We start from the raw sequence: 19193 nt of genomic DNA on the forward strand, positions 1-19193 counted from the left end.
CTGAAATTTCACCTGAAATTTTAAACAGCTACAAACTCACAAAAGGAAAAGGTAAACACATTAGCTTTAATATATAGCTAGTATGCAATAAAAATTAAAAGCTATTTTGGGAAAGTTGATGCAAGCAGAAAAATTGATTAATGTATATTCACTAAAAGTCCTGTCATCAACATTTTTATTTAATTTAGTAAATGCTAGAATATAAATACATAACAATAGGCTCTTTCTTATCATGGGTAGCCTTTCATATAACTAAAATTCATGGCCAACATTTTATATAACAAGACAACACAAAACAAAAAATTTGTAAACTATCAGAAAAGGGAAAAGGGTATCATAAAATAATACATTTTACATAAATTATAGAGCACAGTTACAATGAAAATCCATTACTTTCCCCTTTAACTCAGTTTTACAGAATAAAGTCAACACATATTATTCTGTGGACTGCTAAGAGTGCATAAACATTGTGGCCTTTTCAAAAGACAGTGGTCAAAGACAAATGTTATCTTGATGTCATATATTGTTCTTAGTTCTTAACTGGAGTTGAGCTTCCTTTCATAGTCTTCTTTAAGTGATGATAGTTTGGCAAGATTTTCATCAGGAAATCCAGCTGTAGTGTCTGGGGCTAAAGAGATAAGAGAATTAAGAACTGACCAGCAGAAAGCAAAGAGTACCAGGTAACAATGACTTTCACCACATCACGGAATTACAGGTGATTTTCACTGACTTGTTTCTGCTTCTCTGTTTAATTTACAATGAAGACACATTAAGTTTAGTAATAAGAAAAAGCCAAAAAATTTTACATAATTTTTGGAAGAGGGTATAGCTCAGTGGTAGAGTGTGTGCTTTGCACGCACAGTCTTAGGTTCAAGCCCCAGTACCTCCACTTAAAAAAAAAATGAATAAATAAACCTTATTACCTCCCCTGGGGGGGGAAATATATATGCTAATCAGTTTTCAACCTTGCTTTTATAGATTTCACTTTGGCCTCTAAGAAGTGAAAAAGTTCCAATTATAGTAGGCAACCTAAGTAAAACAGCCCAAGTACACTGCTTTCTACACGACCCACACAGCACCGAGCTGTGATACTCACCTGATCTTCACTCTTCATACATCAGCTTTGCCCAAACCTCCCTCGTTGTAAAACTCACTTGGGGTGCTTGTGAAAATTATGGATTTTCAGGCCCTTGCCCCAGATACTTGGTTCAAAAAATCTGGGGAATCCTTTCTTAATAAGGACCTCTACATGATCCTTATGATCAGTGAAATATGGAAAACAGGGTTGCACACCATTGTGTATTAAACTTTAGATATTCCTACTCACTTCATTCTAATCTCCCTTAACCCAACTCCAGTTTCATTTATGCCTCTTCAGTCATTTTTGTCGTTAAGCAGAAAGATGGTGAAAAAATACTGGATTTGTTCTTATTTCCTTTTTGGTCATAGAAGTAATGCTTGCTTATAATAGTAACAATAAATGCCAAACATTACAGAATTAGAATAACCCAGAAAGAACTGGAATTTTAATTTCTGATAAAATATGGCTAAGAATCAGAAACAAAGTTTTAAATGTCTTGAAAAATATTTTCTTTAAGGGAGGGGATGGAGGCTGGGTAACTAAGGAAATATACTGAGTGTGCCAGGCAGTGAGGCTCAAAACTTCAGAGTATCTTCTATCCAAAGGAAGCCCCAAATGCTCTATCTTATATCCTACTCTAACATGACTCTCCAAATATGTACTTTCCATTATCCTTGGTTATTAGGAGGGGACAATTTCTCATAAGCCAGGAAAATATCTAAAAAGACTTGCATATTCGCAAGCTGTGTTAATTTTCCAGCCAACTAGGTTAGTAAACTCATAGATGGACCCAAGGTGGCTGTCCAGTATAAATTTGTATACATTTGGCAGGTTGATTTCTTACCCTCGAAGGCTGATATTTTAGGAGCAAATCAGCATAGTTTGTAAGGCATGGTGATTTATCTCTAGTGAAAATACGTAAGACCAGGAGTAATATCTCTGGGTTTTCTTTCTTTTTTTTTTTTTTTCCTCTGGGTTTTCTTTTCCCATAATATTTCACTGTCACCTCTGGAGATATTTCTGATATTAAAGATTTAACAATACCATTGCAAAGAAAATTCTAGTTTTAGGAATGTTTCATAATCATTTGATTTTTAAATAGCAGGCTTGCTGCCCATTAAAACAATTATGTGGTATTTTGGGAAAATCAGCGGCTCTAGAAAGAACTGTTTTTAAAGAGAGGTACCAGTACCTGTGGCCGCTCAGTCTGCACCCGACGAAGGCAGTCTGCGCCATAGATCACTGTGTTCTCAGGGATGACTTCAAATGTATTCAGGTTGCAACAAGCCCCGATGATGCAACCACTCGTCAATATGACGTTTCTGCCCACATACGCTGCAGTAAAGACACAAAGAGAACTACCACGTAAGACACTGAATGATTAGAACACTTTTTCTTTGTTGATGCAAGCATAAAAATACAAACTGGCCTGAAGACTCCAGTTAATAAGAATTTGTACAGCAGACAGGCAGGCACCAGACTAGGTGCCATTAAATGGACTCAAAATAGAGCTCTCCTGCTGACTATCTGTATGACCTTGGGCAAGTCACTACAGATTCTCTAAGCAAGTTTATCCATAAAATGGAGACCATACCACTTCATAGTTTGCTGCAAGGAATAAAGGAGATAGTAAATGTAAAGTGCTAAGCATAGGTTTGACACATAGGAAGTACACAATAAATAGAAAATGACAGTGATCATCATCATAACTGGTAATCCAAATTAAAATAAAAACCATTAACTAGATTAAAAAAAAGTCTAATTTTATGATTTAAAAAAAGAAGCATTTTCTTTCACGCCAATCAAGACCAACAAAGAAAAAGCACCATCTAAAGAAGTCTCATCACTCCAGTTCTTCCTGGGCAAGCTCCTGGAGCTGCCTCCTAGTAGTCGTGGTGACCCCCTGCCTAGCTCCACTTACATTTGTTCCTGATGGGCTAGGGATAAAGCTGTCTTGAAATTAAAGAAGGCAAACTGCTAGAGAAATTGATTTTTTTTCTTTAACTATACAATGTCATTAATCAACTAAATTACTATTGACACTAGTTTTCAGTAGAAATCTTTTTCTTATCTTTCACCTGAAGTTATGGTTTAATTCAATCCTGATTTAAATATACACAGCTAAAATTTAAACTTACTAGCTAAAATGTTAACTTAATGTATTAAACACATTAGGGGATTAGGTTTCTTAAAGGCAAAGAATCAGTCTCACAGCTATGTTAGCCCACTTCGAACCACACCTTCCTTCCAAGCACACCACTGTGCCATCGTCTGTACTTAGGCTTTTTTCCAGAATACCACAAAGAGAAAGGAGTTAATTACTTTCCACAATGAAGTTCCAAATATAGCTTACCTTTTGATTCAATAACATTATTATCTCCCATTTTCATGGCTTGGGAATCTGTAAGCCAGAGTTAAGTAAACATTGTAAATATGTTCATCTTTTTTCCCTGCTAATTCACTCTGTCCTTATCCTGCACTGGGGCAGAGACGGAGGCATGGGAGGGGCCGCGCAGGCTGGCCTAGCCAGAACTCCTTGTCCAGGGCAGACTGAAAGTAAAGTTTTAACCTTTAAATAGAAATATCTCCAAGTATAAATAAATGACTTCTATTTTTTAAAGAAATGAGCATCTTATATCCCAATTTTATGAGTAACATTTTCACAATTGTTTTAAGAAAATTAAAACACCCAATCACTTAAAGATAACACTGTTAATGGTTTGATATATGTTTATATAAATATATGTAATTCCCTTCATAGAACTGGAAATCAAACTGTATAAAATCAAACCATATAAAATCATACTGTGTAAACTTCTGTAGCTCCCTTTACTCAGTTTACTTACATTTGTAAGCATTATTCTATACCATTTTAAAAACATAATTTTAAATGACTGCTTAGTGGTTCTAATGATCCATTTTATGCTTGCAGCTTATTTAAATATTTTGTTATTATTAAACATTTAGATTTTTCCCTTGAAGTAATTTCTATTATAAAATAATGTTTTGCTGACATCATGAAAAGATTTTACTATTTTTTAGAGTACAAAGTCAGCATAGGGACTGGTGACACTTGGGGGGAAAAAAAGCAAAGAATGAAATATTTTCATACCCATCTACCATTTTCTTGCATCAGACAATATATCATCAACCTAAAACTATACAGGAAATCAAACTGACAGAGCTGTAGTTCTTAAATCAGCACTGAAGCCTGCATTACTGTTTTGTGTCTATTGCCATTCAGTCATTGCTACCTGCCAACAAGCTGTAGCAACAGGAACAAGATGGTACCTAAAGGTGTGTGGGGGTGTGTGTGTGTGTGTGTCCATGCATATGCACATCTAAAAACAGCATACTTTCTTGATTCTACTGGGTTATTCAATGAAGCAAAGGGGATAATTTGTTTGCTAAACTGTAAGTAAGTCTTTTCAAAGAGCTGGATGGCTTAGTCTTAAAAATGTAATTTATATTTATATATATACATAATATATAACATTATATATAATCATACACCTATATAAGTATTTGATAGATATATTATGACAATTTTTACGGAGGAGATTTGGGTACGAAAGGACAGCTGGGAATGATTTATCTTAAATTATTGCAAAGGATACAACAGCCAACTTCAAAAACATTATTGGTGCCAATGATCATAGGTTTGGGTTCTGGGTCTTCAGCATCAGGAGTGATATTATCAGGGTGACTATAAAAAGAAGAGACAAATTATCAAAAAGTCAATAATGCAACCAGCAGTTCTCTTGTTTTGGAATTTGGGTTCATTCTCTCAATTTTACCTCCAGCCAGCTTAATATATGTAACGATGTAAGTAATTTCTTAATCCAAGTGAATTACTTATCCTCTATGCTGGAGAAGACTTGATTCTGAGTTGAAAAAGAACTACTGAAATGTAAAGAAGTCACAGGTGTGTACAGAAGGTCAGCCTTCCTTTGTTTATTTTTCAAACTCAAAGGCCAGAGGGCCTTTCCCAGGACAAAGTTGAACAGCTGCTGGCTAGGACTTCCAGCTGGTTAAACTGGAATCAAAAATCACGCCTAACTTGAAAATTTTCCATTCTTAATAATCATTCAAGATTGTGAAATATAAACAGATATTCACATAAAACAATCATTTAATGCTATTAGGTGGTGAGCTGAAATATTTGGAACATAAATGTTTGCGATCTAATAGGAGAAAGCCATTTAAAAATGGTGCTTTATCACTGACAGTTGAGTTACTGCAGAATATAGCTGTTGTTAACTGACTTACACTAAAGGTGCCAAAATATATTTTAAAAAGAACCTGCTTAATATAGTAAGAAACGCCCAAATCCTAAGTAAGCATTAAGACAAATCAATCTCTTTATCATAGTTAAATATTTTCCCAAGGTCTTTATTACAAATTCCATACATTGTTGCTATAAATTGGGTATAAGCTTGAATTTCCTGCCAAAATTTTATCTAGAAAGCTTTACAAATGCTTATAAAAATTTCATAGGTATTACAGTCTAGTTCACTAAGATCATGTACATGTCCTAATATTTGATAATTTTTTAAATCTTAACCATTTTAAAAATTGCCTCTAGGACCCCCTAATTTTTCAATATAATTCTGGGTGTTACCCCCACAAGACAAATGAAAATATATATCAGAGTTAAGTTCACATGTCTGCGCATGAATAGTATTATTTCAGCCAGAACCAAGGAATTCAACCAAAAGACTCTCTTGGAGGTGGTCAGCACAGCACTGGGACGCTGGGGGTGTACTCAGGAAATGTTTAAGGAACAGAAGAGGATGTCACATGTAAGGGGAAGATTATCAGACTGAGGCTCGGAGAGTCTAGTCATCCACCTACAAGCTATCTCATCTTGGCCGAGTCTCTTCGCCCACCTGGTCTTTGGTTTCCTCATTTACTAATTACTTGTGCTGAAAAGGAGCCTTAGTGTTTCTCTAGTTCTCAACTGGTGGGCTTTCAGATGTCAGTTGGAAAATGTCCCTAGAAACAACTGAAATGAATGGAAATACTCTCTGTGGCACTTCGTTCAGAGCAGCTGTAAGAGTCTTACTCACGCGTTTATGATAAGTGCCTGTTCTTCTATGAGGTTACCTTCGCCAATCACTATTGGCCCAGCTTCCGCAATGATTCGTGCTTTAGGGTGGATCACTGTCCTGGGTCCTGTTGAAAGGATGGTAAAAAGAAATTACTTGCGGCGGCTACACTTTCAAGGAAGCTGCTGGGAGGAACGTTTCCTAAGGTTATGTGCCAGGCACATTAGGGACGTTACAAATGTTATCACTGTGGTTAGCGCCAGATCTCAAGCCGAGCCGAGTGGAGACAGCACAGGCTTTGGAGCCAGACAGCCCTGGCTCACCCTCTATTTTGAAGCCTCTGTTATCTCAGCAGTGAAATGGGAGAGGTGATAATACCAGTCTTGCAGAGCTGTTGTAAGAACTAGGTGAAATAATGTTTGTAGACACAGTATTCTGGCACATAGTTGGCAATAACAATTAATTCCCTTCCTTCCTTTTCCCTCTTTACTTAAAACGTTGGTGCTTTCTCATGCTGGAGAACCACGTAACACTTTCTCATGCTGGTGTACTACAGAAATAGTCCTCATATTAAGGACTGGAAGGGAGTTAGAAAATATAGAGACTAACCTTAACTTTATTACTTTGTCACCATCTCTGTTATTATAAGCTTACCCACTCCAAGAAGGCAGAGTTCTTGACATCTGGTCTAGGATATGATTTTAACAGTTAAAGGTTGAAAAGGGCTAAAGGAAGGCAAGGAAAGAGCCAAGTGTGGTCACTGGAGTCCTAAGACTCTGATCATGGGAGAGCTGAGCACGACTCCAACCTCAAGTCGCAGGGGCAGGAAGGGGTCTCATCACACAATTTCCCCATCAGGGTGGTGGAGGCACTGCAGCGCCTCAACATGGACACTGGTTCTGGAATGTAACACATCCTCCTCCCTGTTCCCCACTTTTATTTACATAAAGGCCTAGCATTTTGGTGATAATGAAACCACTGATGACAAAACATAACTTCACTGCAGCCTCTCCCTCCAACACCCACTCCACCCACCCATACCAAGGCCATTTTTATCTGTAAACAAGCAGACAGGAAGTAACCAACTCTGAAAGTCAGAGAGGGTGGGGAGAAGTGTTGACAGAATGCAGGGAGGGAGTCAGGAAGATGCACTGTCCATGAAATTCAGTATTCAATTGTATTAATAAAGTGTACTAATAAACTGTTAATTTATTCAATAATTATTATCTGCTTGTGATAGGCATGATACGGGGCTGTATGTTATAGGGAAACAAGGACGTGCTAGTTTTGCCCTTCTGAGCTTGTTTATTTTGAAAACTGGGGATATTTAACATGCTCACTCACAGATGTATTAAAATAAATAAGGAGGTGTTCCTGGTGCCCAGAGAACTGGAAAGAATCTCAATGCGGCATATTCTTTTCCCTAAGAATGAAGTGCTGGGAACTGATAGAGGGTGGGGCCCACGACAGGATGCAGGGTCAGAGGACACACAGTCTGGTAAGAAATAACATGAGAGTGGCTTTGTTATTTCCATCACCTCTGGCTCCCCAAATCGTCAGCTGCTAAAGTAAAATTTCCCTGGCAAATTCTCCTGTTCAGGATAAGAGATTTCTGAAGATAGGATCACTCAGATTCCTGGGAAGCTTCTCAAGGTGACCATGACTGTGACTATATGTGCCTTTTTTCTTTGTTGAAAAAGTTACACACACACACACACACATTTATAAAAGGAATACATGTTCATTAGAAAAAACTAAATCAAAGTTAAAAGATCTCTCTTCTTGCTAATCCTATTCCCCAGAGGCAACTATTTTTAAAAATATGGGGAATATTATTCCACACTTAAGTACTACTGAATATTTAGATCTGTAAATATCATTGTATATAAAATATATTTCATTACAGACTTAAAACATTACTTCAACACGAAGCAGGAAAAATACAAATTATAAGTACATATTATTTTTAAAAACCAAGGAAAAGTACTTATCATTCTGCAATTTGCTTTTTTCACCTAGTTAAGTCATGGTGATTTTTCCATATAAGGATATCTAGCTAGGTATTCTTTTTAATGGCTGAATAGTATTTTACATCATATTAATATACCATAATTCATTTAACTAATCCCTTAATAATGGGCATTTAGAAGTTACCACTTTTAGGGGGAGCTGCTAAAACAATGCTGAAACAAACACTGGATTCCTTCTGTAATGAGCAATTTCTGACAGGTCTTCCAGCTGTGTGAACCACTTTAAATCTGTAGTTTGCACAGTGCCAGATTTACATTTTACGTCACAATGTTCTGATAAAGAGACACGATCTTTCTATTTTAGGTTCTTTGTAATTAAAGCCCCAGCCAGCACCTCATCCCCTGTCTAGAAAGTCTAGGCCCTGGTCTTCATCACTTAAAAGGCTCTGTGCTTAATCTCTCAAGTGCCTTAGTTTTCTCAACTGTAAAACGATGAGATCCAAGACAGCTTACCTCACTAGGTTGAAGTGTGGATTATATAACATAATGTTAGTGGGGAGATTGGAGGGTCCAGCCCATGATTCTTCAAAACTCGAGGTCCATCACTGTCTGACACCAAGAGCTAACAACTCTGTCACAGGGAACAAAGTAACTCGTGATCTGAGAAACAGAAGAAAAGGGGCTGCTTTGCTTCCCTACTCAAGTATCAGGGTAATACCTCCTTTTAACCAGGGACGAAAATTCTGCACCTTACTGTAGGATAGTTAAGAAGGTTAATAAAGGCATTTTCCACACTAGCATTAAAAACCCGACAGGAGGAAGAGGTCACCGTGGCTTTGACAGAAAGCGGATCCTTTGCCAGCGGCTAGATAAGAAGCCAGAGGCACTGGATACTCTGCTGGTCCTCAGGCTGCTGCTTTTAACAAGCAGACTTGCAAGAAGCTACCTGAGAATGAACTAGTAAGATGAAGGTACTACTGGATCTGTGCTTCTTTAACAGCTCCTCTAAAGTATAGCTTTGAAAACAGTATTTTCATTTTTCCCTTTCAAAAATAATATAATACATGGTAATTATACAAAGAAAAACCCAAAGAGATGAATACAAGTTTAAAAAAAATTAAATAATACCAGTCCCATGTCTTCTTTACACAGTATTTTAAAATGCTGGAGCTATTTTAGCCAGGTGTTTTATTATTTTTTAATGATTATTAGTAAATTAGTTAGTAAATAACTAGAAAACTGGTTATAAATCCGACATATAAATCTGGGGTATAAAGCTTATGTGAGACCTGTGTTTAGGACAACATCCCCACCTGGAGGCAGCACTGCCAAACTACAAGCCCTGAAGTTTTGGGGTTGAAATGACTTTAAAGGTGAAACCATCTACTCCAGCTGTGAAGGAACAGCAAGGTCATGGGTGATAATAAACTGAATAGTTCCCCTTAACTTCTTGCAGGTTTTTTGGGGGGGCGGGCAGAGACTAGAGAGGTTAGTACATATACATGAACTGTAGTATATGTGACTCCTAAGACTTCAGAGTTGTGTACTTAAAAAGAACCTCCTGATTCAGGGGAGTGATGCCCTGTCTGCACAGAGCTGGAGATCGCACGGGAGCCTGGCAGCCTGAGCACTATTCCAAGACCCGGGCAGCGACCACGTGCTGAAATAAGAGCATAGGTTGTTCTACACTCTTCTGCACGCAAGAGGTACTTTTACCTACAATGGGTCTGAATTCAAAGCACGTTGAAAGGTCTTAAGGTTAAAACGCTTTAAAAATAAAAATCTGTCACCATGGAAAGTTTTTTTCAAAAGGCTGTTGTGAACTTTCTTGGCACTCTTTCTGGCAGGGTGGTTTGTATATTTTCTTACCAAATGTGCTGAAACTCAATTTGGCTTATCTCCTTGTTTGGATAAATGTGTCTAGAGTTGGAGCTGCCTTACTGGCTGATGAATTATTTTTGTAAATGGTTGGCTGGGCTTGACGCAATCTAGCCAGAAAGACATTCCTGGCATCAAATTTCCATTTCCCTCATTTAGTAAAGGGCATTTTTCCTGTCTATCTCTGCCACAGAAAGCAACCTCTGTGGACATTTTCATGTCAATAAATAGTTCCAAAAGCCACAAGGTCTCTTTTGAAAATGAAAACAATTCCTTTGACCCATAAGCTGAAGTGCCTGTAAGAACTGCTTTATATTTGATGAATTTCTCAAGTTAGAGCCACTGTTCTGCTTTAATGAAAAAGATTTCCTTATAATGTTATATATATTAAACTTATATAATGTTATAAACCAATGTTACCTCAATTTAAAAAATTTCACAATAAAAGGGAAGCCTTTGATCTATATTGAAAACTCTAATGGAAAGAAAGACTAAGTGGGACAAAGTGCTTCTATCACAAAACTTTCCACTGAAGACATGAGTTCTGCCTTCACATTACGATGTCCCAACCAAGCCCTGCCCTAACCCCAGGAGACTGCCTTCACCCTATAGCAGGGCTGCACGACTGTACTCCGAGGTACCTTTCTGAAATGTTTTTCAGCTGTCAAAACAAGACTTTCAGGAAATAATGCATGACCCATGAATCAAGACAGTTTAATTAAAAACAGTTTGATACTATGAAACCTTATTTACCCAAATTATAATTAACAAGAGAGCTATTATTTTTCCCAAGGTCTGTTTCCGAGCAGCTTCTAATGAAAGGGGTCAGGCTCCAACAAAGCCACAAACCCTAGAGTTTCTGGTTAAGTACAGTGCTTCAAAGCTTCAGACTAGTTTCTCTGATAAACTAAATACCTGATTTTCCAGGAGAACAGAAGATCAGGTTTAAAGTTCTACTAACTGAAATATAGCAAAAGAAAAACTACCTTTTTTCCCCAAATACTTCAGAATGGAATAATTTGGTAAGAGTATAACTGACTAGTGGATGGAAAGTTATGTAAAACATCCTGAAAAATCTGTTAATTTTAAACTACACTTAAGTTTATTGCTCCTTAACCCAGAAAACAGAGCTTATTAAGTGCTCAAATCTCCATATCTGTACCGTAAAAGAAGAAGACTTACATCAATTATTCTGGTAAATTAAGCAAAAACACTAACAGCCATAAACCAAAAAATAAAACATGGTAGGGAGGGAGAATGAGTTTTAATCAGATAACTTATCTCCACTCTCTGCTCTGCTTTAACTTTATATCTCCCAGGAGCTTTTTAAATCTGGTATATTATATCAGAAAAATGAAATAACAGTAGCTAAAAGATTAGAGATTATTTCATATTAAATATAACAATGACAAAAATGACTAAACACTAATTCTGGAAATTTTCTGTATTTGTATATAAAATTAAAGATAACACACACAACAAAAATGAGTTAAGAATTGTGGAATACAAAACACTGGATAACTATATCGATTCTAAATCTTTTCCTTAATTTTAAAAATGGAGATGTTTCTGTAAAGTGAGAAAATTTTCTTTGCTTTAAAAAACTGGGTCCAAAATAAACAACAGATATTAACAGATTCATTCTATGATAAACATCAAATCACTAGTTTTTTAAAAAATTACTTTTTAAAATTTTTAATTTTTAATTGAAGTACAGTCGATTTACAATGTTGTGTTAGTTTCTGGTGTACAGCATAGTGATTCACTTATATATATATATATTCTTTTGCATATTCTTTTTCATTACAGGTTATTACAAGATATTGAATGTAGTTCCCAGTGCTATACAGTAGGACCTTGTTTATCTATTTCATATGTAGTAATGTGTATCTGCTAATCCCAAATTCCTAATTTATCTCTTCCCCTCCCCTTTCCCCTTTGGTAACCATAAGTTTGTTTTCTATGTCTGCAAGTGTCTATTTTGTAAATAAGTTCATTTGTATCATTTTTTTTTTAGATTCCACATATTAAGTAATATAGCTGTCTTTCTCAGTCTGATTTACTTCACTTAGTATGATCATGTCTAGGTCCATCCATGTTGCTTCAAATGGCATTATCTTTCTTTTTTATGGCTGAGTAGTATTGTGTGTGTGTGTGTGTGTGTGTGTGTGTGTGTGTGTGTGTGTGTGTGTGTGTGTGTGTGTGTGTGTGTGTGTGTGTGTGTGTGTGTGTACACACCATAATTTCTTTATCCATTCATCTGTTGACAGACATTTAGGTTGCTTCCATGTCTTGGCTATTGTAAATAGTGCTGCTATGAACATTGGGGTGCATGTATCTTTTGAAATTAGAGTTTTCTCTGGATATATACCCTGGAGTAGGATTGTTGGATAATATGGTAACTCTATTTTTAGTTTTTTAAGGAATCACCATACTGTTTTCCATAGTGGCTACACCATTATTAGCACTTCTTATGCTTATAATTCATCACTGAAAATCTGTGTTGAACAATCATTATATATTTTAACCATCAGAGGTGTACATGATCAGCTGGTGGTCAAAAACTATATGTAAAGTATATTTAAATACTGCATTTCCTTACACAATTTCAACGTTTAGGAAAGGCAGGAAGATGAGAGGAATAAAGAAAAGGGAGGAGCACAAAGAAATGAAAAACAGAGGGAGAACAGGAAAGTGAGTGCCACCTTCTGAAACTCCCCCAGCCCCAGTCGTAGGCAGTGGTCTAGCTCTCCTTTTCACAGTATGAAGCCTTTATTAATATTCTAGAAAAGCTTCTGCCAGCACAGAACCTGTTATTTCAAATCTGAAATACACACACACACACACAAACATATATGTACACTTGTGTGCACATTCATACTACAGAGCTATCTATACCCTCCATGTACCTACTACACAGCAGATATTGAATACTTACTGTTTAAAATTGGGAAGAAGTAGAAATGAGAGGGAAAGTATATAATTATTTTAGTTTTACTTTCCTTCTAATTATAGAATATCTTGTGAGTTAATATTAGATGTTATTCCTCAAACCATAATGAAAACCATAAAAATACCAGAATAAAAATAATGCTGAAGAGCATTTTGATAAACATGTTGCTGTCATAATTTCTCCCCATAAAAAGTTTGCGTATGGTTTAAGAGTTAACATAGCATTGAAAAGAAACAGGTTCACCTCCTAAACTTTGAAATTCTGTCAGTTAAAAACAAACAAATCCAACCTGGCAAATTCCTAATGATGTTCCATAATACTGGCAACAATCTTCAGGGGTTTTATAAGACATGATGCCTAAGTTGGCTGGAGGCTTAGACTTACTAAAATTAGTTTTTTGTTTCTTTTAAAGATACTGTTAGTATAAGAGAACGAGGCATATTTTCTCTCTGAAAGTGTACTTAGTTCACTGAGAGTTCTCCTATGGTAACAAGCAGCAGCTAGTAAGAATGGGTTCACATTCATAAAGCTACCAGGGCACCATTTCCAGTGAAAACATACGTAAAAGAACTGGTGGCTAAAATGTGCATTTGGGGGATTTAATCATGTTCATACAAGCAAGCTGCCACATGTTACATGCATTTGGTTTAAATGTCAGACTTCACCTCTAGAAGGTTACCCTGATTTATTTAACAGTGCAATCAGCTAATGTTTATTGAGCACATACTGTGTGTTATGTACTGGGCAATGACTTTCACAAATATCTTCTTATTTAATCATTTAAAAACCTACTGGGGAGGCACTCCTAATCTGCATGTGACAGAAGCTACCAACTACCACTGAATATCCATTTTTCCCTTTCCCCTTGTAACAGAACCCAATAAGGGGGCAGTAATGTGCCCAGTTCAGACTGTATCTCCCGGCCTTCTCTGCCGCTAGATGTGTCCATGAGACTAAGCCCAAGGCAAAGGTTGTATGGAACTTTCAGGAAGGTTATTTAAAGGGAGCTGACTCTACTGGGAAGTACACCCCTTATCTCCACCTCCTCCCCTTTTTTATCCAAGATCACTCTTGGTGCTCCAGCCATCACATCCTGCAAGGTTGGAGCTCTCCGATAATCAACTGACCAGCCCTGACTTGCCTACCCAGAGACTTTGTATATAAGAGAGTAAACCTGTGCATGTTTAAGCCTCCACCACAAGCAACTGAACTCACTCTGGTACACATAATGACACAGATGGGGAAAATGAAGACTAGTCAGATGAAGTGATACGCACAAGGTAACCCAGCAGGTAAACAGTGAGGATGCTAACCCAGGTCTGTCAGACTCCACCCATGGTTCGCACTCTTAAGAGAACGTTCGTAAGCTCTGTGAAGACAGTGCCTTTGTTGCATTCACTGTTGTGTCGCTAGTGCTAGCACAGTGCCTGGCACACAGCAGGTACACAACAGATATCTTCTGAAATGTTACTGACTTTATTATATGGCCCTGTTAGTTTATCAGATAGGAGTTTATATACAGACTCCATCACACTAAATTCTTTTAGAAATATTAAACATTTAGAGAAATACATTGTTCTGTGAATAAAACTAGGACATCAAACTAGGACAAACAAAAAATAATACCTATTGAAACTGTAAAGCACTGAAATAAATTAAATCACACCAATTCTTGAGAAACAACACTAATAAGTGATCTTCTTACCTATAGTTACATCACCCCTGATTTCACTTTCTACACACACCACTGCTCCAGGTGCTATCTTCACACTGTGGGAAGAAAAGATAACATTCATCATGGGTGAGGCTGAATAATATTGTTGTAGAAGCTATCCAGACACTGCAGTAAGAAAAAGGTTAAAACAAACTGATGGAAAAATGAAAAGTAAACTGTATGAGGGCAAAAGGTTTAATACTCTATAGCATCTCATGTGGCACACCATACACTGTGGGGAAATTCCATGTGATGCCTTCTTAAAATGCTTGAGAAGAAAAGAGGCTTTGGACTCTTAACACCAATATTGTTTCTAAATAGCAAAAAGCTGAAAACAACCTAGATATGCATTAGTAGATAACTGGTTAATAAATTATGGTATACTATGAACTAATACACAGCATAAAAAATAATGAATAATTCTTTATGTTAATATTTGGAATAATCTCCAAACTACATTAAGTCAAAAAAAATCAAGGCCAGAAGATGGACAGTATATAATGATACTATTTTGGTAGAACAGAGGAAAAATAATGTACATTCAAAATATTTAACCACCAGCAAGGTAATACTAATATAGAAATCAATGTAGAAATTTTAAGTTTACAAATATTCCTATTTGTAAGGACTCAGTGAATGCAAAAGACCCATGCCAAGTAATATTATCATAAAATTTTGAACACTATAGAAAACATCCTTAAAAGTTTTCCAGAGGAGGGGGAAAAGCCACACACAGACGGGAAAAGATAATCACACTGGCATCCGATTCCTCAACAGCAATACTGAATATGAGAAGACCAGCAGATGATCTACAGAAAACTGAAAGAGAAGTATGTTTAACCTAGAGCAGTTTATCCAGCCAAACTAGCAATCAAGTATGAAAGGAAAATAAAGATATTTTTAGACCTGCAAGGACTGAAAAAAAACCCAAAAAACCTCTTATGCACTCTTTATTAGGAAGTTAAGGATGTACTGAGCGAAGCAAAAGTAAGCCAACAGAGGCTCTAGCGTGCGAGGACAGAGGGAAACATCAGGAAAGCAGCTGTGCATCAGTCTTAGCAAACATGATAGAAGACTTCAAGGGGAAGATCTTCAAGGAAAAATAAATAAAAAAAAACAAAACCAGAAAGATTATGTGATGAGCATTTGGGGAAAATATTACTAGGCATTTGACATATCTTTTGGAAGATCTGGAAAAACATCAGTTCATAAAAAAGAAAATGAAAAATGTATGGTTAATTTTGGATGAACTCAGTTTGAGGTTCCCACGGAGAAAGACCCAGTGTGCGGAAAATACAGATCAGGAGCCATGAGAGAGTTCTAGACCGGAAATACAGCTCTGAGAGTCAGCAGAGTACACAAACTCTTTAACAAATCTCTCCATTATGCATATTCCAGAATCCTCCCAAATATTCCCTAATACAAATGTAAAGTAATACCAAAAAAAATTTTTTTAAATCACAACTTCCTTGCTGATATGGAAAACTAAAGAGAAAATATGTATGAATTTTCCTCTATAAATTTCTGTGAGCAAACCTTCCTACCATGCAGTATTTGTAAAGCTCTAAATAAAAAGAGTATCTATCAAACAAAAAACTAATAATCCCTGGGTCTGTCTTCAAGAAATGTTGGCAAGATTAGACACAGCTATGTCTGTTTTCATCACTTTGATGGGCATTGACTTTCTACAAGGCATAAGTTAATGAAATTTTAAAATGATCCACCCATATTACTACGTGTCACCTGACTGCGGAAATCAAAGAAAATATATAAACTTTCTACTGAGTAGGAGAAGAAAGAAAAAAAACTTTAGTGACACGGAGTAGAAAGCAGAAAATGGTCCAAACCTCTCATTTTGTAGATGAGGAAAATGAAGCCCAGAGACTTAAAATTTCTTGAAGCAAAGTTCATTCCCAGGGCATCATTACCTAACACCGATCATCTCTTTTCTGTTAGCTACAAATTTCCTGGAAACATCCTGTCATTTTGGTTATTTTTCCTGTGACAGCTGAATGATGCTATCCTTGAATGTATCACCACCTGTAAATGCTTTTTCTTTGATACTTTCCATGTAAAGTAGGTTTGTGCATTTAAATAGGCAATTTTATTAAGCCCTGGCCAGATAAGTCAACCTCTATGAAATAACTCATTTTAGACATGATTTCCCATTCGAATTTTCCATTCCCTCGGCCTCCTTCTCACTATGACTTTTTTTTTTTAATGAAAAAAGCATTATCTAACTTTTAACTTATCCTGGGCAAGCGAGAATAGGGGAGACTCACAAGTGCCCTGTCTTCAGTTTTATGCCCAAGGAAGAGGCCCCAGGTAGTGTGTGTTACAGTCAGCAAACTTCTCTATGAAGCAGGAATAATTAAATTCACACTAGGCCAACAGTGGTCCAAACACTCCGCATAGACTCCACTGCACCAGACAGCAGGCAGCTGGGAGGCTCTGCCGAAGACCAAAGTATATTAAAATAACAATCAACTATACCTTCATCTCCACTGCACACTACTGTATACTGTGCATAATATTGACAACAGATCTGTTCCTCTTTAGCTCGTGAAAAAGATTACAGTTACCTGCCTAAATAGAAGAAAAACCTAAATGTTAATTTACGGCACCCAAAACAAGGTTTGTGTGTTTTCTTTTTCAAAAAGAGTCAGCAGAGGGTGCTCAACACTGCTGCTTTAGGAAACAGTTTCACGTAAGCGTGACTCTCATCCAAGCCGTTCCTTTCCAACAGTGCCCAGCAAGAAAGAGTGCTGGAGAAGCCGACCCAGGGCCTGTCCCCGCGCGTTTACAAAGAAACTAGTTCTGGTCAGGCGCAGCCCCCTTACTGACAAGTGACCGTGGGTCCGTCCACACAAACACAGCACACACGACAGGCAGGAAGGGACTGGGGAGTGGCCAGCACTGACGCGGGTGTCTGGGGACACAGGGCAGCTCCAAGCGCCGTGACCGCAGCAGAATGGAAAGGAGAAGTCTCTTCGTGTCCCGGGCCGGGGGCGAGGCCCTTCTCCCCTCACAGCCCCGCTGGAGACCCCTTCCGTGCAGGGGGGTTGCGGAGCAGGGAGGCGAGGCGGCGGAGGGATGAAGAAAAAGAACCTTCCCGGCCCTCCCTTACCACACCCCGCCACCTCCTCTCTCTATGGAGGCCGGGCCTGGGCCTTAGGAACCGTCCAGGCTGGGCGAGTTAAGACACCATCTAAGTCCCCACCACTGGCGACCAGGTACAGGTTCCACCCCTGAGGAAAGGAGAGAACAGGGTTCTTTCAGACAGCAGACGCACCTTTTCTGAGTCTTCTCCGCCATGGCTTGGGCCCTATATCCAATTGGATCGACACAACAGCCTAGGCAAAGCGATGATCTCTACGAGCGATTGCAGAGCCTGGCAGGATTAGAAGGGGGCGGAGCCTGGGGCTGCTCGCGGGTGGGAGGGCGGCGTGGGCGGGGCCGGCTTCGGCTCTAGGTTCGTCTTCGCCTGGGTGGGCGGGCTCTTGGCCACCAGCTGATTGTAGCCCAGTCCGGGCGTCGATGGACTCTGATTTAAAACAGCCGTTTAGTACAATCCAGTGCACGTCATTATGACCTCATTATTCCCCACTGTTCATTTTCAGTCTCTTTTCTCGTCCCCACTCCCTCCTTAAGGATGCTAAACCCTGGGCCTTTTTCCCTTTCAGTGTGAGCTCATTATTCTCATAAATTAAGTACCCTCTTCCTGCTGTTTTTCTCGGATTAATATCTCTAATTCTGTCCTCCTTGCCGAGCTTCACACCTGTTTATTCGATTGCCTACTTGACGTGTCCACTTGGATGCCTCAAGGCCTTATCAAACCTAAAATATCCGGAATAGATCTTTTGATTTACGCCCCTGCCCTTTATTCCAACAAGTTGGTCCTAGGATCTCCGCCTCAATAAAGGAGTCCACCGTTCACCCAGTTGCTTAAGCCAGAAACTCAAGTCATCATTGGCAGTCCTCGCCTCTCCATATATAATTCACTGGCAAGTTCTGCTGGTCCTACCTCTCATTCTTACACTGTGTATGGTTTACTCTACACCCTCTCTACAGCCGCCACCTTTCCCCTGTAGTCTGCCCCTTCCACCCTTGACCTCTAAAGTCATGCCCCCGTTCCCCTTCTGCCACCATCCAAGCCATTCTCCTGTAACTAAAATTATCCTTTAAAAACCAAATTCAGTTATCTTACTTCCCATTCATTTTAAAACCCAAACTATTCTGTAACCTGTCTCTAGGCTTGATCCAGCCCCTGCCTATTTCTCTCTTCTCTAATTTCATTTTCCTCTTCCTCTTTTTCTAATCACATTTTCATTCTCCAAAAAGCCAGGCTGAATCTCAGCCCCAAACAGCTTCTTTTTGCTCCCTACCCCAGCTCCCTTCTAACCCTTTAAGTCTCAGATAGATGTCACATACTCAGTGTATCAGTCAGGGTTCAAGCAGAGAAACAGAACCACTAGGAGTTAATATATTAAGGGTTTTTTTGGTAAGGAATCAGCTTAATGTGCTAGTCTTGGACCGGCTAGGCAAGTGA

The 19193-nt window shown here is 38.2% G+C and overlaps 1 protein-coding gene across 1 annotated transcript; it reads right to left on the minus strand.

Annotated features, from left to right (window-relative positions):
* Positions 1 to 158: 158 nt before the first annotated feature.
* Positions 159 to 18065, minus strand: DCTN6 (dynactin subunit 6). Its single transcript, XM_015236749.3, has 7 exons — positions 17937 to 18065; positions 14636 to 14700; positions 6151 to 6256; positions 4699 to 4787; positions 3435 to 3482; positions 2274 to 2416; positions 159 to 628 (listed from the first exon to the last, which is right to left on the minus strand). The coding sequence occupies exons 1-7, from the start codon at positions 17957 to 17959 to the stop codon at positions 530 to 532; spliced, it is 573 nt and encodes a 190-aa protein (XP_015092235.1). The 5' UTR covers positions 17960 to 18065; the 3' UTR covers positions 159 to 529.
* Between the last annotated feature and the right edge of the window lie 1128 nt (positions 18066 to 19193).

The sequence above is a fragment of the Vicugna pacos genome, chromosome 26 (genome assembly GCF_048564905.1).
Source record: "Vicugna pacos chromosome 26, VicPac4, whole genome shotgun sequence".
NCBI classification, from domain to species: domain Eukaryota; kingdom Metazoa; phylum Chordata; class Mammalia; order Artiodactyla; family Camelidae; genus Vicugna; species Vicugna pacos.